At 40.3% G+C, this 25,485-nt stretch overlaps 2 protein-coding genes across 10 annotated transcripts in view; both read left to right on the top strand.

Moving 5' to 3' along the window:
* LOC306966381 (myelin basic protein-like) overlaps positions 1 to 7,602 on the top strand; it is a 40,917-nt gene extending 33,315 nt beyond the window's left edge. Inside the window, exon 4 of the mRNA XM_079561129.1 lies at positions 7,181 to 7,602. Within this exon, the coding sequence (XP_079417255.1) occupies positions 7,181 to 7,479 (299 nt within the window). The 3' untranslated portion in view covers positions 7,480 to 7,602. The remainder of the gene's footprint in view (positions 1 to 7,180) is intronic.
* Positions 7,467 to 23,948, top strand: LOC306966382 (myelin basic protein-like). 9 transcript variants are annotated; one of them, XM_079561132.1, is made up of 7 exons: positions 7,467 to 7,693; positions 16,398 to 16,496; positions 16,617 to 16,643; positions 17,147 to 17,176; positions 19,325 to 19,405; positions 20,479 to 20,494; positions 22,817 to 23,948. In XM_079561132.1, the coding sequence occupies exons 1-6, from the start codon at positions 7,607 to 7,609 to the stop codon at positions 20,479 to 20,481; spliced, it is 327 nt and encodes a 108-aa protein (XP_079417258.1). In that variant the 5' UTR covers positions 7,467 to 7,606; the 3' UTR covers positions 20,482 to 20,494; positions 22,817 to 23,948. The 9 variants fall into 9 exon arrangements, with proteins under 9 accessions (XP_079417258.1, XP_079417259.1, XP_079417256.1 ...); XM_079561133.1 differs by having other exon boundaries at positions 20,479 to 20,498; XM_079561130.1 differs by lacking the exon at positions 20,479 to 20,494.
* The last annotated feature ends 1,537 nt before the right edge of the window (positions 23,949 to 25,485 follow it).

The following is a 25,485-nucleotide window of genomic DNA, read 5'->3' as shown; positions in this document are numbered from 1 at the left end:
TTACACATCCTCTTCACACCAGAAGAAGAGGAGGGAAAATAGGGAGATTGAGCCCACAGCTTGCATACTTCACTGCTGATATGGTTTCTTTTGGTTTTCTCTTTTCGTACAAGCTCATAATTAGGGCTGACTTAACACAGTAAGGTTTGTATATTATTTTTCACCTTTACCAGAACTATTTTTGCATTTAAAATAATGCAGTCAAATAACAAAAAATTACAAATTACAAAATACCTTTTTTCCCATGATTTTAAATGTGCGGGATCATCATCATATGAAGTACACAAGATTTACACTTGTATTGTGCTTTACAAGCCCGTGTTACCAAGTTTCTCAAAGTGCCACACAGTAGCCATTGTTCATTCACTTACAACTGAGTAGCTTATTGTAGGTGAAGAGAAGGCGCTTCGCACATCTGCTTCTTACAACAGGTGCGTAGGAAAAGTCATGAGTAACGCTTGTATGTAAAACTGTGAAAAATATCCCACACACTGCAAAAAAGGGAGCAACTAGGCATTCCTCAGGCAAGTTTTGAGATTTTTCACAGTTTTAAGCAACCCTTCTCACCCTGGACACGGACTATTCACCCCTCTCCCCTTGGGCAGGAGGCTGCAGTCCATCCTGACCCATATCTTTCACCACATGAACAGTTTTTTCCCCTCTGTTATCAGACTCTTGAACAATAACAAGACCCAATAACTCTGTATCAGACTCATGAACGTAATAACCTGTTTCAGCCAATTGCACTGTTCTAGTTTGTAACAAAAAAACTATTCCGATTCTGATTCTGAACTATTGTAGCCACAGCTGCCCCTGGGGTAGACTGACGAAAGCGAGGTGGCCAATCTGCGGTATCGGCCCCTCCGACCACCACCAACCACTCACTCACACACAGGCAAACGCACACTCAATCATTCTGGCCTATTGTACATGTTTTTTAGTGGTAGGGGAAACCGGAGTGTCCTACGCAGACATGGGGAGAACATGTAAACTCCACACAGAGAGGTCCCACCTGGCCAGGGAATTAAACTTCTTGCTGTGAAGGGCAAAGCACCCCCACTTATTTATCTCGTTCCTACATAATGACAGTTACCACCTGCAGAATAAAGTTTAGAGCATTACCTTTACCGTAGCTATTGATGACCTCATTGCTGCGTAACAGTCTTGTCTGAGTTCATAAGACAAGCTGTTTTGTATTCTTCCAGCTTGCGTTTATAGTTATTAACAAGGTGATACTGCTATGCCACTCTGCATGACCTCTTCTGTTCCTTTGTGGTGGTTTAGAGGACGCTGTGGTGCTGCTGTATTTATGAAGGTAGCCAGCCGAGTCAGCTCAGTGCACTTTGTTGGGACCCCTGCCTCTCCGTCTCTGTTGTGTGTCACGCTGTCGGGCAATTAATGATGTTTACCAGGCTGGATTTAAATCTTTTTACAGAGCAGTCTCGAAATATTGCATCGCAGGTGAGGGAATTATGTTCAAAATGTCTCTTTTTTTTTAGCTTTGGAGGATGTTGCAATGTTCTTCAATCATCAAAACATACTTGGAGTTGTGTTTTGAGTCATTAGCGCACGTTCGAGGCTGATGAATCATTCCCTCTGACGATCTTTAGTGCCGCGGCAGCAGCATACAATGCTCCTCTTATTCACCCCGAACTCCTCCCGAGGCCCTACGTAACCAGGAAAGGCTTTTGTCATCTCACGCTTATCTCTTCAACACAGAGCACCGACAGGCAAAAACATGCGCCGAAGCTTCACCACCACTTGGCATCAAGGAGTGGCCCGATCTGAGACTAATCCAGACATGTTCTGACAGTCCACCACGGAGGCTTGTTTCGCAGAGGAGTGAGTGGAGTGAGGGGGGTAGGCACTCAAGGTTAAGGTCAAGCTTATTTATATAGCACATATAAAAAACTACACAACACAATCACAACAACAAAATCACAGGATACAACAAGGTAGGATAAAACTCCATTGTTTAGCCAGGAAGAATAATTGAGAAAGATTTGGAATATGTTGAATATGTTGTGTAATAACTGCAAAACGTATTATACCTTCTCTTTAACACTTAAAAGTACCTGTCATATGACAATGTTGATGCCGCTGGCAATCTAAGGCTATTTCTCAAGCTAGCTTCCATCTCTAGCCTCCGGCTGTTTCTTTAATGCCTAAGCTTTATGGACAAACCTAAACTCCTATATGTTTACTAGTGATGTGTCCTTTAAACTCTTCAGTAAACAGAACAGACAAACAGCAGCACATCTCGTCCTTCATTTTTATTTGTCTGCCTGCTGTTCCGGTCTTACCACATTAGCTGCGCTTTCATGGACCATTGTCCTGTGCCTGTTGTGTGGACCCCCTCCTCACTAAAGCACACTCCATCCTTGAGCTGTGGTGCTTTTACTACACAGCAGTATTCGTTGCCTGCTATTTCAAAAATTCTTTATTTGACAGGGTGCAAATGGCCATGGAAAACCCATACTTTTCCTGTACATTTATTTCATGTATGTAGAATGAGCCATGCAGAGAAAGCATTTTGTCAAAGAAAAGAGAGATGTGCTACACCCGATTGCAGCTTTGAAACAATTTTCTGTGGCTCTCAATCACTTTGAAAAAGCAGTCACTGACATTTTGGTGGGACATTTTGGCATTGGCCATTGATTTTTACCTTTCAAGGAGGTAAGATTGATCCACAGATCCCCCCTCACACCTAATGATCTGTAACTGTATCCTGGTGTCAGCTCTAGGACTGGGTGGTTCAATGTTCTCATCTCAGGTCCATAGCATGCTGCCCTCACATGGAAAAGGAATGAAAGATATACATATGTAATACAGGGTTCATTTTGTTGTTTTACTTTGGGTAAAAAGTTTCTGAAAAGTCAGGTGAAATTCTTGACTGTTGTAAGCCCATTTCTATGATATTGTAAGGTTGTGGTGCTTTGGTGAACTATTCCTGCCATCATGTATAATGAGATTTACGGATCACAACTTTCAGCTTGTTGGCAGTGTCTCGTATTGCCTGTAATTAGCACATGGATGTTGTTTATCGTGACAGACTACAAGGCAGTTGAATTGTGGTAAGCCTATTAACACCAACGCCTGGGCAGACGTTTGGTGAGTCACCCGCACTGATCAAGAGACCCAGCAGAAACGTCCCACGACCAAGCCATGATGCACCTGCAATGACACGCCGCCGCCTCGTCATTAGCATCTCCTGGCTAGGGTCAAACATCGTAGACACATATGATTTTTGTCTGCATTAATGAAGCACGGATGATGTTGAATTATTGCTGCAGATAGAGAATAATGAAGAAGATTCAAAAGATAAGTCTGTGACTTTTCTTTTGAATAAGATAAGTCACAGACTTACCACCCACAATGTAATTAATTGTGGGTGGCGCAGCTGGTAGTCAAGTGGTTAGAGCCGCTGCCATGTACATGGCTCCAGTATGAGTCCCAGCTCCAACAGTTTGCCAAGTGCCTCTGCACTTCACTCCTTTTCACCCTGAGCTGTTCTGTCTAATAAAGCCTGCGGGCCGAAAATTATTTGAAAACTAAAAAGAGAAAGGCAGTGAAAGGCAGAAAAACATCTGTGTCCATTTTTGGGTCAAACTTCATTTTTAGGACTATGTTTTTGTGTTTTTTTTTTTTTTTTTCATAAATATCTTAAGTAGACATGAGTGTGCATGTCCTGTCACTCTCCTCAAAGTGTACAAAAGTTTAGTTTGTAATTAGTATATGTTGGCCTGTGACGGCCAATTGTAGCCACCTCAGGGCTCTTGTTTCTGGGACATGCTGCTCTGTCGGAAATTGGGAAAATATAGCTCAGATATATTTGCAATAGAAAGCAGGAGGTAAAACAAAACATGTCATAGTTATTATGTCACATTGTTGTAAGCTCCTGGTGCAGAGCCAAGCTCACTCTCACTGACTCAATTAAATATCTGTCTGCAAAATAATACATGTGTGAAGCCTGGTTCCAATCATGACAGATATAATTTCAAATATGTGCTGATGATGATGGGGTGACAATAGTCAGCCATGTTGTCTGTAATGTCTTTGTTTTGCTAAGTTAAAGGGTACGTCTTAATGCATTGTGCAGAAATTGTTCCGCACCATTTCCCATTTGCTTTTAATCACATAATTTCTTATCAAGCGAGGCCATAGCACAGTTCAATATTTTAATTAACATGCAGATGATGTTCCTAAAAACAGGAGCACACTCTTTTACAAGTTAATACCACTGGCAAGTGACCTGATAAATGGTTCAAGTAATTAGATTGTTTTCATTATCTGTTTCTGGCACTTTTGTGAGGTACTACTACCAGAGGTGCTGTGTTGTCTAATATTGTTGTTGGTTTCAGGCATTAAAGAAATGATTTGTCGTACTGAGATGTTTTTCTCTAAAGCCCATGGTTCACTCACCACAGTGCAGGTCCCAGCACTATATCTTCATTCCATTGTTCTAAAACTCCCGATATTACCTACATTTTGCATGTATCTCCCAAAGGCAAATGGCTATTCGCGGTTTGATACCCTGCGTAATGTACTGTATATTTTCCTCGTATTATACTGACGCCTGGGGCTTGCATGTTCACTTTGATGGCAGTTGTGAGGCAGTTCCCCGTGGTTAGAGAATAAAACATCATTTTACAACTGGCCACATAGATGTTTCCAGATACAATTTCATGTCTGCCGGCGCGAGGACTCGTTAGTCTTTTTTCTCATTAATGCATGTTTTGTATTTAACAGAAACAGTGCAGCAACAACAGTTGGAAAGCGAATGCATAACTCTCCCTTTTCAAAAGACTTCAGGCTATTTTGTGCGTGTGACGGGAGCAAAACTTCACCTCTGCCTCACAGGAATTGAAGATAAGACACTGAACTTCTCTAAGTTCTTGCGGTTGCCGTGGAGAGTAGACTTGCTTACCCGGCCACATATAGATTTCTGTAGATTTTATGCATAAAGACTTAAAGTAAACTAGCTCATTACAGAAGGTTTTCCTGGTGGCAACAGCTGCAGCTTGCTTCGAAGTCTCCCTGAGTATCGCTGTGCATCTCGGCAAGAATTCTTACTTATAGGAGTTATTTTAGTGACACAAGCGCTATTGTTTTCGCTGTCATAACTATGTAACACTTAACAAGAAGGCTACTGTTTGGCCGATATTAGCATGCAAGTTCTCTGGTGTAGCACAACACCCTTTCTAGATGCACAGTGAGGAGATTGTGTCAGGACAGGAATGCACTGGATGCTCTCCTCGGCGGTGGGAGACTAATGGATAGTTGTCAACTGTGGACGTTTGAGGAATAGCTCTGCCCCTCAATGAATGGGTGCAATATGCTGGGACATACCGCTGATGGTTGAGATGATAGGCCTGACAGAAATGCAACTGAAAGGCCTAACCTTAATTGCCCTCGGTTTTGCCTGTGTCTTCGCAGTTATAATTTGTCACTATACTACATCCTTTAACGATCTATTTTGTGAGAGTGATAGTCTGAATAACAGCAAGAATAATTGTAATCCAATCCAAACAATTAAAAATTATTATGAAAATGAGATTTTTCTCAGATTTTCTGAATTATCAACTGAAATGACAGAAATGTTCAAGTCTTTACCTGTTAGAGGATCATTTGAATCTGATTGAAAAAACCTCCCAATGATAACAGTATTTAAAAATATATATATATATATATATATATATGTATATATATATATATATATATAATAAACAACTTAAAATGTACTGTTGCAAGTGCGCAGTGTTTCAATACATGTTATGGGTTGTAAAGAACTGAAAATGGTCATTTGTTGAATTTGCAGCATTAGGAGATGCCTAGATCAGGTCAAGTTATATTTTAACATAGGACCTCTTATTTGATAGCAGCTTCAGAATACTTGCATCCATTAAACTTGTGAGTTTTTGAAGAGTTTCTGCTTGAATTTCTTTGCAGGGTGTCAGAATAGCCTCAATAGGTTCTCAACAGGGTTGAAGTCAGGGGAGGAGGGGGTCCACATCATGAGTTTCTCTCCTTTTATGCCCATAGCAGCCAATGATGCAGAGGTATTCTTTACAGCGTGACATGGTGCGTTGTCATGCATGAAGATGATTTTGTTAGGGAAAGCACGGCTCTTCTTTTAGTGCCTTCTTTTAGTACCTTAACAGAGTACTGCCCCAAAGTGCTTTTCATATTCATTGCTCTCTCCCCATGATTCTGGCCCAAAACATGACTCCGCCACCTCCTTTCTGACGTCACAGCCTTGTAGGGACATGGTGGTCATTCACCAACCATCCACTACTCCATTGATCTGACCATACAGGGTTACACGGCCTCATCAATGAACAAGAATGTTTGAAAATTAGTCTTCATGTATTTCTGAGCTACTGCAGCCGTTTCTGTTCATTAACATTCAATTAACAGTTTAGGGGATAGAAGGTTTATGCACAACTGCAGCCTCTGGAGGGTCCTACACCTTGATGTTCGGGAGACTCCAGTCTCCAGCAGCTTCAAATACTTGTTTGCTGCTTTGTAGCATCTGTTCTCTTAATCTGATGTATTTGTTTGGCAGAAACCGTCCTCATTATGCCTTTATCTGCACAAACCCGTGTGTGCTCTGAATCAGCACAAATCTCTTTACAGTACAATGTTCATTAATCTTTCATGAAATATCAAAGGTTTTCATATCTTGACCAAGGCATTCAACTATTTCATGCTTTTCATCAGCAGAGAGATCCTTTTTCTTTTCCATAATGCTTGAAAATTATGGTCTGCTTAATAATGTGGAATGTCCTTTTTCACTAGTTTTTCCCTTAACTGGGCTTAACCTGACAACTAATCATCCCAGGCGTCTAAGACTGACGTCAGTGATTCAAAGAGCCCTGAGACACAAAACCATCCATGAGTTTCATTGAAACTTTATGACACTGAAATATCATTTGCACAATAATTTGGACCATACTTTACTTCCACAAAGGATGCAGTAATTTAGGAAATTTGATCTATAAACAATAACATATGTCCTGTCTAATGGGGATGATTCTGAAAAGTTAAATGTGTAAATTAAGAGATAGAGAGAAATGTTAGCTGCTGCTCCGTGCCGCTGCAGGAAGGGCACAAAGAAAGCCCATTGTCCTGAGTACAGTGTGTTGTGTGCCATAGATGACTCTTTTTGTCTCTCGCCTAGGCCTGTGTGAGGCAGATGCCAACCAGAACAATGGCTGCATCTCCAAGACGCCGGCGGTGACTGACTCCACGGGCGCTGAGGGCCCCTATCCACCAGGGACCCCCCCCACTACAGCTGATCCTGACGAGGCAACACCACGCCCCCACCTGGCCCGCCTCTTCTCCCGAGATGCCCCGGGACGGGAGGACAACACCTTCAAAGACCGACCCTCCGAATCAGACGAGCTACAGACCATCCAGGAGCACAGCGGAGCGGCTTCAGAGTGCGGGTCGGAGAGCCCCGAGCAGGACCTAGAGTAGCTTAGCTTAACCCTCCCTCTCCTCGCTTCTCTCTTCTTCCTCCACCGCTGTCGGTCTCTTTATCTAAGAGACAAAACAAGCCACTTTTGACCAATACAAACGTCCCATAGACTACTGCAATAGCACCATGGCTTCCGCAAGCAGCAAGAAGAACCCTGGAGTCCTGGATCAGATTGGAAAGATTTTTGGAGGGGACAAAAAGAAGAAGAGCAAGGTGAGGTAGCGGGACACCACCTGCTGATTTACTCCCAGAACCACTTTTTTTTATTATTATTATTAAACAAAACGTATTGCTGAGTTATATTGTACATTTTAAGTTTTGTCTATGTTTTATGGCGAACCCAAGTTGCCGAGATGTTAAAACTGGACTTTGAACGACTTGGGGCGGGGTCAGATTGAATTCAATCCTTTTTATTGGCCGTGATTATTAGTGATTTTCTATATAATTCATATTTGTGTGATTTTGAACGGCACTGACACAAGTAGCAATGTTACTTTGAGTTGAATTTAGTATATGTTTTATCAAAATGCTTTGGTCTTAAGTGAATGGGGGCATTATTTTGTGGAGTTTGTTGGGTGTAAAAAAAATAAGCAGTTTGGCAGAGCAGTTTTTCAGGTACTTCCTAATGAGATTGAGGGATCATTATTGTGCTTTTGGAGATACTCTTCATAGACTCACCTTACAATTGAATCATCTTGCTCCCTGCAGAAAGAATTACGCGGCAAGTTAATGACTGTAACGTTATGAAACGATCTAAGAAATCTACTGCGGCTGTTAAAATTGCACTCCATGAAATGCAATTGGAAGCCACTGGAATACGAATGAGATGCATGCCAAAACATAATACTGCGAGTGATGACGCTACGGAGCAAGAATTTAGCTAGTTTTGGCTAATGGCACAAAATATTGCCTAAGCAGCAAATTAGCCAATAAGTTGCCTTCTCAGATGTTAAAACTGGGAATTAAACGCTATTTTGACTTTACTACAGCTTTCAGCTAAATCTCAAAGTCGCTTCATTTGAAATACAATAATCTCTGGAGTAGAAGGAAAAACACAAAACGGGAACTAGAATATTCTAAAAAAAAAAAAAAAAAACTATATGTACAGTAGTTTGGGAACAGACTGCCTATAAATATGCATTCTGCCATGCCTTACAGCCTACTTCAACCATGGGACGCAGTTGAGGCTACAATTCAGGAAAATAGATATATTTTGCAAAGGCTTTTACCAGGCATAGAATATTTTACGCCACAAATATCTCTTTGAAATTGTTCAAGAAAATGTCAGAAGAGAACAACTTGTGATTTTTTTTATTTGACCACTTGCTGAGGCTATGGCTGTTTGTTCTCGCTGCCAGGGGGAAAACAAAACTGCCTGCTCTGCATTTTAAAGCTGTGTTTACTAAATATAATAAAGACAAAGCTATATAATCTATGTTTATGTATTCACCACGGACTTGCCTTTTAATGATGGGTGTAGGCGTCGCAGATTATTGAGCGACAGGACCGCTCCACCTCGTTTCTGCCTGGCAAACAAACAACTCATTTTTGGCTGACAGACTTTAGCAAAACAATCTCAGAAACAGGTGTGATTTAGCCTCATTCTGAACCTGACCTGTCTGTGTGTCTGTCTGTCTGTCTGTGTGTCTGTGTGCCTGCATTCCCATCTGAGTTTTACACTTCAAGACTATAGTATTACTAAGAAATTCTGAAATGCTGTTCTGCTGTACAAAAGCGAAGGGACATTTCTGGAGGAAAAAAAAAAACGTAGAAAATGACATTGCTAAATTTGACAGTATTGTATGTATTGCAAGTAAATATCTACGAACTTTGCCGCTGTCCTTCAAACTGAATGATATTAGATCTTCGTAGTTACTGCTATTTCTGACATTGCATTTTGAAAGCGCACCGTTTACACTGTACCCGGTTAAGATGATACTGATCGGACAAGACGTGTTATGAATGCATTCGAAATAAAAGCTTCACACTGTGGAAATAAGCGAAACAAACAAATCCCTTTCATTCAGATGCTACTTTTTGTCTTTGAACGTCGGTGTTGTATCATCGCTTTTGTTCTGTATTACGGTGCATGCTTCGTTAATTGCTTTTGCATATTTGGCGGCCCTTTCATGCTGATTTTGTGCTTGTTACGCTTCGTTGTTGTAATTAACATTTCATTTTCAAATCCAGGTCAAAAGTTGCATCAACAGCTGTTCTTTATACAAAGTCGAATAATGCCAAAAATGAATTAATAATATCTCAGGACGTCGAAAACAAAACGGGGTGAATTTGCATTGGGAAGCTAATTAAAAGCATCATTATCTGGTTATTGAAAGGATTTTGGTTTTGCATAAAATCACGCACAACCATTGATCTACAATTTGGCAGAACTAAACTCAGTCACCCCAGTGTCCTTAAAGGAGGGCACTTCTCTCCACACATGCTCACCTCAGGATCAAGTGTCTTCGGAAAGTTAACTCAAAACCAACTTTGTACAATAAAAGAAGAGAAGCCTTGTAACTTGTCAATGTATGTTTGTATCCGCTGTCAAGACCTGTTCCTAACCTGACCGTTTGGAGAAATACTGCTTAATTAAACCTTTTTAACAACACCCGTTATGCTTTTCCTTTTGCTTTATTTCATGTGTATGGTTGTAATATGCTTGGCTTGACTTCATCACTTCATGTATTAACAGCTGAAAACTTTAATTACTCCCCTAACAGCTGGTAGAAGTAGCAGTCGGGGAAATAAAGGATCCAGTCATGCAGCAGTTATTCTAAGACAGATTTGAAATATTTTTGCTTTAGGGACTACTTTGTAAGAGTTAAGAGTTGCCTCCACCTAAAGTTTTCAAAAGTTGTTGAGGAAAGGAAAAAAAATGCTAATCCACTGAAATAAAACATATTATGTAATTGTATCATGGATAGAGAGAATATTAAGTAAGATGATCCTTTGATGTGAGGAATGTCAAGTGGGATGAACAAAGGAAAAGGTACAGAAAAAAAAAAGAAATACAATCTTGAATCACCGCTGCAAGTGATAACAATTCATTTTAATCATTTTAATCATAACAACTAGACTTAAAGAGATATTTCAGGATTTTCAGTGTTGTTGATTTCTGGAGATTTCTTTTTTTATTCATGCAGTCCTTGTATTTGAAGAGTTTAGTGGTGCCAGGCTAATGCTAGGCTAGTGCATGTCTATGGTAACTAGTAGCCTGCACTAAAAACAGTCTGACCCAAGCACAGTGCACCTGAGGCAAATCACTTATAACACCAGACTACCCATATAAATGTCTGTGTTGACTGAATATTTTTTTTAATCTAACCATTTTGCATTTAAAAGAACTTAAAACTGTGCCGCTTCAGCTTCCTGGTTGTAAGCTAGGCGGCGGCGGAGTGATCTGCTCGGTTACCTGATCTACAGTAGTTTGTTTTCCTGCAGCCGGCTTTACTACATGTGGAATTCACAAAGGAGCTTTCTACAAATCAGATATGGCAGCGTTTGGAGGACTGCCCCTTGATTTTGAAGAGGTTTTTAATGCAGGCTACTTACGTTGAGTTCCACAAGAGCAGAAACAGAAAAATATACATATTTCCTATACAATGAATGAAGAAACACCACGTACTGTTCAAGAAATCTGATGGTTCGAAGCATCTTATCTCTTCTTGGGAGCGAGCTTAGAAACAGATGACTGACTGCACAGACTCATTTTGCAGTTGCAACAGAAACAACAGAGTTGAGTATTCATAACGTGCTGCTCGGGAAATTGAAAAGCAGACGGCTAACTCAGAAATAACATTTACAAACATTTTGCGAGCATGGTTTGGAAAGACTGAGCATCTGTGTGCTGCATAATACATTGTTCAGGAGTACTATAGGAAAAATACCATAGAAAAACTGAGCACAGTTTAATAAGAGCCATCTACACTTCTAAATTTCCCTCAGTAAATTAATTTGGGTCGATTGCAGTCCCACCACATAGTTGATGGGACAAACTAATGTTCTTTTGTTTGTTTTGTGTTTGATCGAGGAGGCTAACTGTGGCCATTCAGAATGTTCGTGGGCCACAATCGTGCCCTTGTCTTGGTGCAGAAAAAACTATCACTCACAAGGCTTCCCCATCCGCCAGCTTCTTGATTCAAGAAACCAATCCAGTGAAATACGCCGACCCGGAGAATGATTGGTTTAGTGTCAAAATGAAAACAAACAGCTTTGAGTGACAGGCATTGTGTGGATACATGCTGCAAACAGGCGATAGTTCAGGATTTGAAGCCAGGCATTTCTCATCAGTGCCGATAAGTTTCCAAACACGAAGAGTTGTGCCTTTTAAGAGTGGCAGAGAAATGTTGTTTTTAATAGGATGAAATTTGCATATTTGTCACCACAACACATTCAAATCTTTTGTATCTTGTTTTCTTCCATGATGCCAGAGTTAGTTTATTTAAGCGCTGGTAATAATAGGATATGCCAGCCCTCCTTTCCCCCCAAGTCTCTACATTGTACTGACAATAATGGCCATACGGGAGGCGGCCTACACAGCTGAGCAGAAGAGGAGAAAAGAGGAATGACTGTGCATCTGAATTTGTAAGCAAGTGCAGCCGGGAGTTTAACTCAGGGGTTATTTAAGAACGACCCAGGCAGGAGGCCATACTGTTGAATCGTGACAATACCAACTGCAGAGAAGTTTGTCTTTCTAAGGAGATTGTGTTGTGTGTCAGCAAAATTAACACCTGAATTGGTCAGGAAAGTGAAATAGGCAAACATGGATGAGAAAAGGATAAAAAGCTAAAGCCAGAGAGAGGCAGTAACGTAGGTATTGATAATGCATTGTTCATGAGTGATTATGTGTTGGTTCATGATTTATTAAGGCTAAATGGGGTCATGTTCACTTGGTCTGCAATAGCCCTTGAGAGGAAAATGCCAGGTATAGGGCAAAAAAAAAGAGATTAGTGACCCCTGTATAAAAAGTGGATAAATATGACAGATCAGGCCCAGATTTGTCTGTGTGTCTTAGCTCCATGTGAAAAGAGAATTTCATCAAGCGGATGCAAATCTTGATCATCTGGACCAAAGGCAAGCAAGGTGAGCTAAGCCTCTGACTGCAAATGGGCTGGTCCAGAAACCTATATAGAGCTGAGAGCCCGAAATAAGGCTCCAGCATGTTACTGCATGTTGCATGTGCTGTGGCTGTGTTATCTCTTATAGATAGCAACAGCGGATCACTCCAAGTCAACAGTGTCAGACTATAACAACAGAAATCTAACAGAAACATTAACCTTGTGTCAAGGTTCTTGGATTTTTTATGTATTTTTTGATTAAGCTTTCCTTTGAAGGTACCTAGACCATGTGGCCTTGTAAATCATCGCCACAACTGTCAAAACAAGAACCTTCAAATAAACACAATTTGTTAAGAAAAACCTCCAAAAGCAGACAAGAGCTGCTTTCTGACAGACACTAATGATTATGTGTGGCAGATGGACATTTTTTCTTTAAAAGCTAATTGCGTATTTTTCACTCAATTGCCGTGCACCTGTGTGCCATCTCATCACTTTGAAGCGTTCGGGCTTTTGTCAAGACTCCAAAAAGAGGAAAGGAGTATGATTATAGTTTACCATTTTATTTCCCACTAAGTGATTAATCAATTTTGTTTTTGGAGCCACCTGCAAGTCATTTCACAAACCAGATATTGAAAACTGACTAGCGTAACTATAGCAAGAAGGAGCAGGGACAAGCTGAAACATGCGCAACAGGCTAATCCTCAGTTGTATTCTAGAGTATGCTGAATGGTCCCTTGTTACTTTCTACTGCGTAATAGCTTCAAACACTATTCCTGTGTCCATAACCTTTCCACTTTTATCTTATGTCATGATTGCAACGGCATAGCGCTATCAGAAACATGGGACCTTTGCAAATGGACTGCGTTAGAATGCTATATATAAAAACCCTAATATTTTTGGAACAATAGTAAATGGTCAATTTGTTGTCCGTGCTACAATTTCCTTTAAAAACACACGGACAAACTTCTTTTCTCTCGCGGGGAATGATATAAGGGCTCAATAACAATATCATTGCCTGCAAATGGAGGCTATTCTTGGTTACTTGGAGCTACTTTGATGTGAGATAATGGATGGTGCAAAAACTCACACTCACAGTTCCATTAAAGGGTCAGATAAAAATGTGGGAGGAAGGCGACATTAGCTAAAGAGCAGACGCAGCGCGGTGGAAATGAGTTTGTTCCCCCGTGGGTTGCAGGTGCCGCGTATTCCCCATTAGACAGATTATCATTTAGGCTTTTTATGGATTATAATTTTTTTTTTACATATAGCTTTCTGCAAAGTCACGGTTTTATTTTCATGACCCACAAAAACAATTATGCCTGTCTCAATGGCTGTCTCAAAATACAAACAAAATCTAAAACTCTATATATATATTTCTGAATTGTGCTTAAAGGGATATTTCAGGATTTTTGACATAGGCCCTCATTTTAGTTATCCAGAGTGTTGTTGATTTCTGATTTTTGATTTTTCTTATATCGGTAGTCTGGTGTTATAAGTGATTTGCCTCAGGTGCACTGTGCTTGGGTCAGACTGTTTTTGATGCAGGCTACTAGTTACCATAGACATGCACTAGCCTAGCACTTGCCTAGCGCCACTAAAGTCTTCAAATATAAGGACTGCATGAATTTAAAAAATAATAATATCTCCAGAAATCAACAATACTCTGGATAACTAGGAAATGAGGCCCTATGTCAAAAATGCTGAAATATCCCGTTTATCTAAATTTAGCTGTGTTCTCAAATTATTCATCGAGTACAACCTATGGCCGCGTCTCTCAAACATGTGTCACTACATACACTAACGTTCCAAAGTTTGGGGTCACACAGGCCAGCTCTACTGCTTCTCTAATCAACAGTTTTCATCAGTGCTAGCGTAATTGCATGAGGGTTTTCTAATCGTCAATTACCCTTTAACACGATTACCTAACACAATGTACCATTAGAACACTGGGGCGATGATTGCTAGAAATGCGCCTCTGCACCTATGTAAGTATTTCATTAAAAATCACCCGTTTCCAGCTAGAATAGACATTCACAACATTAACAATGTCTAGAAATGTATTTCTGATGAATTTAATGTTATCCTCGTTGAAAAAAAGCAGCAGTACGCAGTAGTTTACCACCTCCAAGTATGGCTAGAATGAAAAACTGTTCCTTATGAAACACTTGGATGACTAAATAGAAATAGTTTCATTTTTTTTTTGGTTTAGACATGTTTTTCACAGTCAGGCATAACTTAGTCTAATGTAGGTCCATATTTGACTCCAGTCTAGACCTTTATCTAGGCCTGGTGATAATGAAAAGTAAAGACAATATGTTTCATTCCAAGTGCCACCAGAGTTAAACCATGTCTATAAAAGTGTTATATAAGGTCCAGACTAGGATTTAACCAAACATAAAGTAGGTCGAAGCAAGGACTTATCCAAAGGTGAATAAAAAGGTTTCTACATTAAACAAAGTCTAGAGTCATACCACAGAGAATGTAGATGTGTGGCCTTTATTCACAGAGTGCCTAAGTTCTGATAGTTGGCGGTATAGTCAATAAACATATTACACCATGGTGAACAATTACACAATGACATGCATGTATTTATGACCAGTTTCATATTCAACCAGCTACATATTCATGTGCAGAAATGAAAGCCCAAGGCGGCACAAAGTATAAACTCTTATTTAAAATCAGTGGACTATGAACTTTAAAAAGAGCCAAAGTATTGCTTTCACATCACGTTGGTCGACAATGATTCAGAGACCTTCATATACTGTTTTTGAAGGGTGAAAGTGGAAGCCACCTCTGAGACTATAGTAAATTCCTCTGAGGGCTGAGGCATTTGCCCGGGTGACATTTTATCTAGATAGACACTTAATGTGCCAGTTTGGAGAGGTCAGGCGAAGGAGGACGTCCAAGCAAAAGTCACATTCACACACAGATCATTACTGCCAACATTCAGAGCCTTTTAACTAGATTTATGCCCAATACAGTCATTTACCATCGTAAGCCATCATCCACACCGTGATTTGAATATTGATGTTTTGGAAGGACATTATTTTGTGCTAAAGCTGTCTAGTATTTGTAGACAGTCGATCCCACTACGTTTAAGCAACTCTGCACACAATAAAAAATCTCAAAAGTAGTCTATCTATCCTACAGGAATAAAGCAAAGGTCAAGGACAAATTTATTTATAAAGCACATTTACAAAAGACTCATCACTGTCCCAAAGTGCGGTGGAGCGGTGGCGTATTGAGTCACACCAGTTTCCAAAGTTACATGTGGTAAACTTTAATTTGAATCCAGAAAGAGGTCTTCCGTCAAAGGAGTCAGAGCAGTGGCATCAGAGACTCCTTATAAACTCCCAAGCTGCAGTGCTCATCACTAAAACAATACAGCAGCAAAATGATGAATGTGATATTTTGATTTGTCATTTCCTGCATTCTGGTTTATTTTCGATTAAGTGTTTTTTAGCGTCTCATCACAGATATGGAAATGTTTAGGACCAGCTCTTCTTTGTTTATACAATTCTAATAATACCAAAGTAATGATGCAAGAATCACTCTTTAAGAAAGCATTGGTACCATGAATGAGGAAAAATAGACCACCTTTACAACATACATGTAAACAAATATATATATGTATGTATTAATTGTAGTTTACACAGGCTATTGCTATCATTATGCTGTGTGGGTTGTGTTAAAAGAGTAAAATGGGCTTCTTTCCAAATTGGTGCTTGTGCGCTTGGTGGCTGAAGAGACTTTGTTCTGTTCTGTTGTTCTGTTCTATAGTATTTTATTGTGTTATTTTACAGCACACTTTCGCTCCCTCATATCAAATATACTGTATTCCCCATCCTGTCCCACAGGGCTCTTTCCGGGCTGCTCTGTCTCCAGCTCCTCAGAAAGCCTCTGCCCCAAAGAAAAAAGGAGCAGACAATGCTGTGGTCAGCTTCCTCCGTAACATCGTAAGTCCTTCAAATGTTTACTTTGTTTTTTCTCCTTGTGTCTCTTCTCTCAACTACTCTCTTTGTCTCGTTGCACGTGTCAAACTTTTTTTTAACTTTGTGTGACTAATTCTTTCTCAGGTGTCCCCCGCCCCTCCCAAGTCTAGGGTGAGTGCAATCTGACCAGTCTTATTCAGTCAACTAAGTGAAGACCGCCTTTGAAAAATGTATCGCCTAATGTTCAGGAAAGTTTTTGATAACAAAGAACAGGAACCAATGGACCCAGATCTCGAGGCTGACGGCCAAAAAAAAGCAATAGAATGAAATCTTTTTTGGAACTGGTTATGGAGAGATAAATCTCCAGTTAATCAAAAGGCTATACTGATTAAAGGCTTGATAAATCAGCAAAATTTGGCAACAGGTCATGTCGGAAATGCTAGTAAAAAAGAATAATGGAATGACCTCAGTGTCTCTGCTATGAATTGTGAATTACTCACTGTGGTTATGTGCTTTGCTGCTCTCCTGTCTCCACCCCCTCCTCCCCCTTGGATGGACCCTCGCACCACTCTCTCCCTGCACTCCTGCTTTTGCACCGAGTAAGCCCTCTCATTTCTACTCCTGCACCCGCTGTGTTTTACCTCTGTGTCCTTGTCTTCTCTTTCTCTTCTTAGTGGAGAGGACTAGTCGCCAAGATAGGCCGGGTAGGTTGGTTTTAGGAAAGAGGAAAAAAAAAAATCATCACACCATCCTGAGGTATCACGCCTAATTACACTGATGGGGCATGTGGTACGGGACCTCATGGCTTTTTACCATCATCTGTGAACCATCAAGCAGTCGTTATCTGTCCATACATCAGCTGTAAAAGCCTCATTTGCTTCAGAGCATGGGCCTTTTCCAAATAGTCGGCCTGCGCTGCCTCCATATCACACATTTCATGATAACAAAGGCATTATTCTGCTCCTCATTAGCTGTTTCTTTCACCCCCTCTCTCTCTCTTTGTGAATGCTGTCATTGACTTACAATATATGGAAGGGAAGCATGTGCAGGGACAGGGAGAGCGCTGTTCAATTATGCAGAGACTGCTGACAGAAAACAAAGAATATAATGGCAAAATAAATATTATGCACAACCACATAGCTATAAAAGACAATGAATTAGTCTGAACGGTGCCCGTTTGTTGCAGAATACCCCGATTTCAATCACAGCCGTTTACTCGTAGGACATCACTCAAATACAGAATTTTCCAAGTTTTCCAATATCGGCTATCAGCCAATCTGGTGCCGAAAAGTAAGTAACACAAGTAAAGTAATAAAGCAAAATCGGCCACTGCCGGAGGACCAAGTATCTATGTTTTTACAGGATTGTAAACCAGACATTTGGAAAAAAATTGGCCAAAATATGGGTCAAAAATATCAGCCGAGCATATCGGCATCAGCCAATAGAGCTCCACAGTCCCTCCCACTCTTGGTCACATGTCGGGGTCCAACATTAAAGATCACATGTATTTTTTGCATTGACTTTTCTAAAAAGTGAACTATTAAGAGTTTAACGGCACGACGCCGGCTAATCAGCTATGTGCTAACTACCGGTAATTGTGCGGGTATTTTACAAGAAAGAAACAAACAATACTTGAAAATACGACAAAATTACTTATATAATCTTGCAGTTTATAACATTTTAGACAAATTTTACCTTGTATATTTTATGTCTATGAATTAGCACATAGCTGAATAGCCGGCGTCGTGATGTTAAACTCTTAATAGTTGACTTTTTCGAAAAGTGAATGCTGAAAATACATGGGATTTTTTTTATGTGGGACCCCGACACGTGACCGGGAGTGGGTGGGACTGTGGAGCTCTATAGAGTTCGGGAATGTGATGTCATACCGCTAAGCATCATGTTAGATGTATTTACCAGCAGTAACTTAGAGTTGCTCCACGGCTTTTTTCTCCACTTTTTATACTGTTTTTAGCTAAGTCTATGGAAAATGTATGCTAACAGCTGCAAAGATGGCACATCTCCATAGTAACTGTGGATTTTCCCGAACTCTCTAAAAAGCCCCTGAAATCGGCCTCCAGTTATAGCTTCTCTCATCTACTTTGCAGTGTTCAGTGCCTTGCCAGTTGTTTTGGTTACATGCCAGTCCCATGTGCGATGTAGAAGGACTGTGTGTTTCTCTGACTCGTTAATCTGCCTGTCAGTCTGAATTTAGGGAGATAACACCTTCATGTCATTGATCTTAAACTGAATACAATCTCACATTTTCAAACCATTATACTGCAAAATAACCCTCGTCTATAACGGTGAGTTTTTCCACAGAATTATGCACAGCACAAAATACAGAAGCAAGACCTAATTGATTACGCATTATTTTCGTGACAGGTCAATTAGGATTCAAAAAATGTTTCGAGACCAAAACAGCAGGAGCATTATGGATGATTGCATCAGCGCACAGGAAGTAAACAAATCTTTGCTGAATGCCAGTGGGTGACAGAGAACAGATCCAATGTAAACTAATTAGTATGTCGCTCATAGGTGAGGAAGCCTGCAGCGTGTTACAATATAGCCGCCACCACAAGTGAAAGAACAAGAACTTTATCTGATTAGAATTAGCTGCCAGGCCAGATCAGATCTTACAGTGAATCTTCCCTGCTCCTGTACCAAGAGTGTGGATATTTACAGCACAATTTTAAGACGTTGTAGTGCTCAAATATGTGCACAACTAAAAGTACACTGTTACTATGAAGTACTAAACTTGTCAATCCTTGTCTCTCATGTCTGTGTGCGCTGCGTAATAGATGTATCTCATTGTGCAAAGCTGACCCATGTTTTTCATTTTGCTTTCTCAGGGTGATCAGAAGTCACAGCCAAAAGCCAAGAAGGCGGCAGCAGGGGACGGCAAAGGGACCTTGACTAGGATGTTCAAAATGGTAAAATATGAGCAGAAGCAGCAGCAGCAGAAGCAGTACTGAGATTATACTATACTAAGATTTCAAACCCCTCAGTGCTGCTTTTGATCATGGTTACCATGATAGTAGTATTTAAACATGCTTCTTTCTATTCTTTGTCACTTGGAGATTGTTTACTTTGATACTTAAAGGTGCATTATACAACTTTTTATGTGGAAAAATAAGTTTATATTTTTGTGTACTTGACCTGAATCAATGGTCAGCATGGCCTTTACTTTCGATCACGGTGGTCTCTCCAGGATCAATTGTTTTGAAGGTTTTCACTGATGAAGGACCATCTCACCAGAAACTCTGCACTCTCCACTCATACAGCTACTAGGTCACTGCAAGGTCAAATACACACACATATCAACTCTCGCTTAAAAAGTTGCATAGTGCACCTTTAAGTAAGGTTCTTATAGAAGGAATAGATACCATAGTGTAAAAAAGCGGGGGAACCAACCTTTTTTTTGTCCCTTTGACATTCTTCATAGTATTTTTCTACTTGTCGCCTATAGAATATAATGCATTTTTTGTAAAAGATCAACTAAGACCATTCTAAAAGTATGCAAGAAATGTCTAAATATCTTCACTTTAATTCTTTTGCCAGCATTTCCAGTTGTCACAAGCAGCAATAAGATTCATGGCCAGATAAAGCATTTGATTCAGACTCAGAAAACTTTATTCCCAAGGGGGCAATTAATTTAAAGCGTCCCACCCATGCATTCATCCATGTGAATGAGTACTGCATGTGATGAATAATACATAGGAAAAAAATAAGTCAACGATATTAAAAAGCCCTGGAGCCAAAAGAAGATCAAGAACAATGAAATGCTTTGCTGTTGGAAGTGAGTTCAATCTCTGTTAAGCAGCTCAATAGCAGAAGGAATGAAAGAAAGCAACGATGCTTGCCGAAAAGAGTTTAGAGATGTCATTTACCGAGTATCCCTTATATTCACAACCCTAAGTAGTAGTAGTAGTTGTTGTTATGACTCCAAATTTTGATGCACAGTCTAACATCTCCCCACCTTTGCCCTTCTTTCCCCGTGCTCCAGTGATAACCACAGCAACGTGAGTGAGTAACTGACTCAAGACGGAGGCAACTTAAGTCTCTTGATATACTTAGCCAGAAGACTAACCTCATTAGCATCGCGGCTGCAGCAGAATAACAAGGAGCTTTGGAGTGACCAGGAGATGTGGATAGCGGGCGCAAGTATACATCAGGATATGAGAGGGGTCAGCGGGGGACAAACGAGTGATTGCTTACGCACATTTGCGAACACTATTAATATGCATTAGGGCTGTCGAGTCAAGTGGGCCATATCGCTTCAAGCTCTTATGCTAATCCAGGGACAAATCAAATATAGGTCCAGTCAGCGAAGTTTGGAGCATGAGGCGGCAGAAATTCAGTGGGAGTAATATGGTAACACCAGTTTTTTTTTTTTACAAGCACACATCCGGGATCGAATGTTAAAGCAATCCCTGAAAATGCTGAAAATGTTAATGCCTTTGAGAATTCCCTGAACAGCTCTGGCACTGGAGTTGGAAAAATAGAGAAAATTTGCACTATTATAATTATTGAGACTAACTGAAAGGTGTGAATTATGTTCAGAGAGATTACAGTTAGATGCTGTCGCTTCAGCTCCAAGTCATTGTACAATTTCATGCATTAATCATCCGTTTTGCACTGAGCCATTGCTGGGGTTGAAAGATGCCATGGTAATAGAGCAAAAACGCACAGCTAAAGGATTTATGACGAGTTACCGAGAACATGAGGGCGTGAGAGAGGGGGAAGATTAGAGCCGACTACATAATATATTAAAAAACACAGGAAATATTAAATGCAATAAATTGTATAGAAGGCAAAAACGCTGCATCACACTGGTGACTTTTTCCAATTTAATATATGGAGATGATTCGATAATTCCCAGTGGCGCGACGCTCCAATTGACAGAGCCAGAGGTTTTTTGTGACTTGATTTGTTTACATCCATCTCGAAAAGGAGTGGCAGCTTTCACGCTCCGCCGACCCTCCTCGTGTCTGCTTTTAATTAGGGACTCATTCTGACAGTACCTGAAATGAGTTAGACTCGCAATTACCGGGCCACGGACAAACCGAAATTTCCCAGAGGTCGTCTCCCTCATCAGAAACGGGCTTCTGCACGGTTGTCAGTAAGCCACAACAAGAAAAAAGATGTGGGGCATCTCGGACCGGGCTTCCAAAGGGGAAATTTGTGTGTACTTGATTGGCCGATAAATCGGTACTGTGGTCCAAATTACACAAGAGCCCCGTTAATTAGGCTTTGTCTTTATTTAAATCTTTAGACAATTGCGCAATATTGATACTTAGCCCAGATGTGAGGATAATGAAATGTAGTTAAACTGAGTGGATTGGAACAAGGGCCCAGAGCGATGCAAATATGCATTATGGATTAACTACTTAGGCTGTCCGTGAAGATTTGTCTCATTTGTATAAACGGTCTTCCATTTTTTAAAGCCTCAAGTCTTTGCTAAAGACTGTAATGCCTATAGAGTAGCGATACATTTCTACCGTACACGAGACAGAGAGAAAGGTTTCTGAACTTGAATTTAAAGCCTCAATCTCAGTCTTGAAGTCCTTTCTTCCCACGAACCCGGGCAGATGACTTCATGTGCTTTGGAGCAGCAGTGAGGCCTTTTTTCATTTCTGATGTTGACTTGGACTCCTCGGACTCAGACCTTGAACTTACGAGGCCAACTTGTGTCTTATTTAAAGCTTGAAAACCTCTCCCCATTACAGCAATTTTATATGTTCCCAATCAATCTCCCATCTTGACTGAATAGCCATTCAACGGCCATCTTGGGGTGACTTTTTGAGTAAATAGTCAACTTGGCCTTATCCTCAATTCTTTTGGACTCGTGAAGCTGGACTTGGCTGTAAAACTGACTGGGGACCGTCTTTATTGTCAATACCGCGTCGTCTATGGGCGATTTAACTTTTATTCTTACATAATGTGAAGACAGATATGCACTGCTGATTACACTATTGGCCAGAGTCTCTTTCACGGGTTATGCAACTGAATAGCCCATGGTCTATAAATATCAAAGGCGCGAATTACATTATTGTCAGCGTTGACCCTAAAGAAAAAAAAAACGCTTCATATGCTCTACAGCTTTCATTTTGCAACAATTGTCCTTGGCAAGTAATGGTTTATAGATCTCCGCTTCCCAACAGACGTCATCTTACATTTTCATTTTGCTGCCTTAAAAAACAGCCACTGATTGTTACATGCTCTTACCTAAAAGCTCTTAGACAGTCAGTGGTGAATATACTAATCGCTTATAATAACCACCATTATTATCAGGCCCGCTCCCATGTGCGTCACTCGTAACAAAAGATGTGTTTCTGTTTCAGGGGAGCCGGAGCGCGTCTCCATCTAAACGCTGAGGCCTCTCCGCCCCGTCAGTGCTACCGGGGCAGACGCACCATCTACACACACAAAGAATTATCACAATGTCAGCACCCTTTTTTTGTACTTACAACCTTTTATCCAACAATAACGACCTAACGTTGTTCCGTTTTGGCTGGTAGTTAGCGACACAATCTGTTTTATGTTTTTGCTCATTTCTTCTCCATTGTCTTGCTCAAAGTTCGCCCTGTAGCCGCTCTCGAGTGCAGCCTGAATGACCCCTCTGTGCCCCCTGCCATGGCTCTCTCAATATCTCTGTCTTTACTTTCCTATGGATGTCTACGGTGATATTTTTTAACATAGCTTGGCTCAAAATAAAAGTGCCTGGAGTATTAGAAGGTTAAAAGGCCGGTTACAAGCCATGAAACTTGACCGTCACTGCCTATTGTGGATTGGTGAAAATGTCCAGGGCTTTTCTTTGAAAAGAGTGGTTTTGCGTCTCGTCTTACTGTCTAAGTCTAAATATGATTTTTCCTCAATATCTTTGTCCTACTTTACAAAGCAGAGAGAGCCACTGATGTCAATATCCCTCTGTAATTGGTTAATCGTCTTATGTTTAGCGTTGTTAGGGCGTTGGATGTGACTTGAGTGGATTTGTCTAAAACGTCTAAAAAACCCAAAAAAACCAATATTTTTTGAAAACATCAGATTCTTATAAAAATGAAAGATCATCTGGATAAAACACTAATATCCTCGTACATATGGCAAGTCCTATTACAAAGTGCCTAATACGTGTATGTGTTTTACATAATTCAATAAGCTACATGTTCTCATTCGGCTATTACGTGAAAACCCTCCACTACCTAAGTGCTGAATTTCCAGTAGTGGGTATTTGAAACACAATTTCAAAAGGTGCTCTCTCTAACTAACTTCAAATAAAATAATATCGTCTTAAAGTACTCATATATTCATACAACTATGTGAAATGTTGTTACTATGAAGTACTGTACTTTGCCACGTGCCTTCTTGTCTCTCTTGTCTGTGTGTGCTGTATAAAGCAATAAGAATGAATGTAAATCCACCCATTCTCATTACTGTAAGTGTAATAAACATGACCAGCCACTTAACGGAAAAAAAATAAACAGAAATTACAAAACCTACTCGAGTGAAGAGTGTTGTGTGAGGGGCGTGGGTCAGTGGGTCAAAACATGCGGCTCTTAGGCAGGTTTAATAAAGCATTGTATTATCGAAACCCACACAGAGCTTGTCTTTGTAGCGCTATTGAGAGGCAGCACTTCATCAAGAAGTCTTTGTGTTAAAGCTGTAAAAAAAGATACATGTAAGTCTTATTTGTTTAAAATACGCACTGGGAAAAATGTGACCCAGTTTCTCTCAAAGCCACAGTACATTTCCATATTATGATTATGGAAAATACTAAATCACAAGGGACTCACTGGATAAAACAAAATGTTTTTTCCCCATTCTACATGTCCATGTCTTAATGGACAACTAAGCCCCCTCCATTTCACCCTAATGGCCTTCAAGGAGGGGACAAACAGAATTCAAAGTAAAACATTATGAACTAAATACAGAAAACCCACCATTATGAGCTTAATAGTACTTGTAGTAACAGTACAAGTCCAATAACTGCAGAAACAGTACAGTTACATTAGATAGAAGCTGCAATAGCCTAGTTAGCGACTGTAGCAGCTTCACATTTGTTGTCATTTAAAGAACTAAGTAAGTGTTTACCTTAATAAGTGTTAATGGAATGATTGGGTGGCTTTCATCTCCCCCTGGTGTCTCTGTCCAGAAAACAGCCGTTGCAACTTCCCTGCCTCCGGGTCAGAGGCCCCAATACACACTAATGGAATCACGAAGAAGAAGCTAACAGGCCAACGGGCAAAGCTAACTGCGAACTAGCGCCACTTTAGCAGTGTTTACAGCCAAGTTTGAGTGAGTTTTTTTAAATTCTGGCACAATGTACAATATCCCTCTCTCCCTTTGCCTTTTCTGTCAGCGTAGTATTTACTCTCAGACAATAAAAGTTAAAAAAACGCAACATCTGTCTTTTCAATCAGTACATCAGTCACTGGAAAGCTTTAACTGTGTCTTCTCTTTTCACCTGAGAAGTGATGATGTACGACGCGCTGCTGCTGCTGTCGACTTGTTTTGTTACGGGCAGTTAGTCTTGCCCTCATCTCATCTTTATCCCACGGCACGCCATTAAAAAGATGTACTCCCTCCTCTCCCTCAGTCACCGTAGTGAAACTTTAACAGCAAAATAACAATTGTCCCGCACATCCTCAGGTGTCTTTAAGAAGATTCATTTGGTTAATTGTGCCTTTGGGAGAAACTGTGAAAGAAACGGGCCAGATGCACTCTATGCAACAAAAAAAGAAATTTGGATGAAAAAGTAATCATTTCTAAAACACAAAACGATTGGCCTGAGAGCAGACATTGAAATTAGCGGTTTAGCCTTTGGCACTACAGGGGCATCCACTCCTAATGACAAACCACAGGCAGTCGGATTTTGTAAAAAAAAATATTTAATCTCATTCATTTACGATCGCCAATAGAAAAACAACAGCAAAAAAAAGCAGAACAAAAATCAACTCTGTACATTGGCTTTCCTTCAAAAGAAAACATTGCCCAAATTTAGCAAGAAAATATA

The sequence above is a fragment of the Gobius niger genome (genome assembly GCF_951799975.1).
Source record: "Gobius niger genome assembly, chromosome: 8".
Classification (NCBI taxonomy): domain Eukaryota; kingdom Metazoa; phylum Chordata; class Actinopteri; order Gobiiformes; family Gobiidae; genus Gobius; species Gobius niger.
This window is presented reverse-complemented; position numbering and strand designations above follow the sequence as displayed.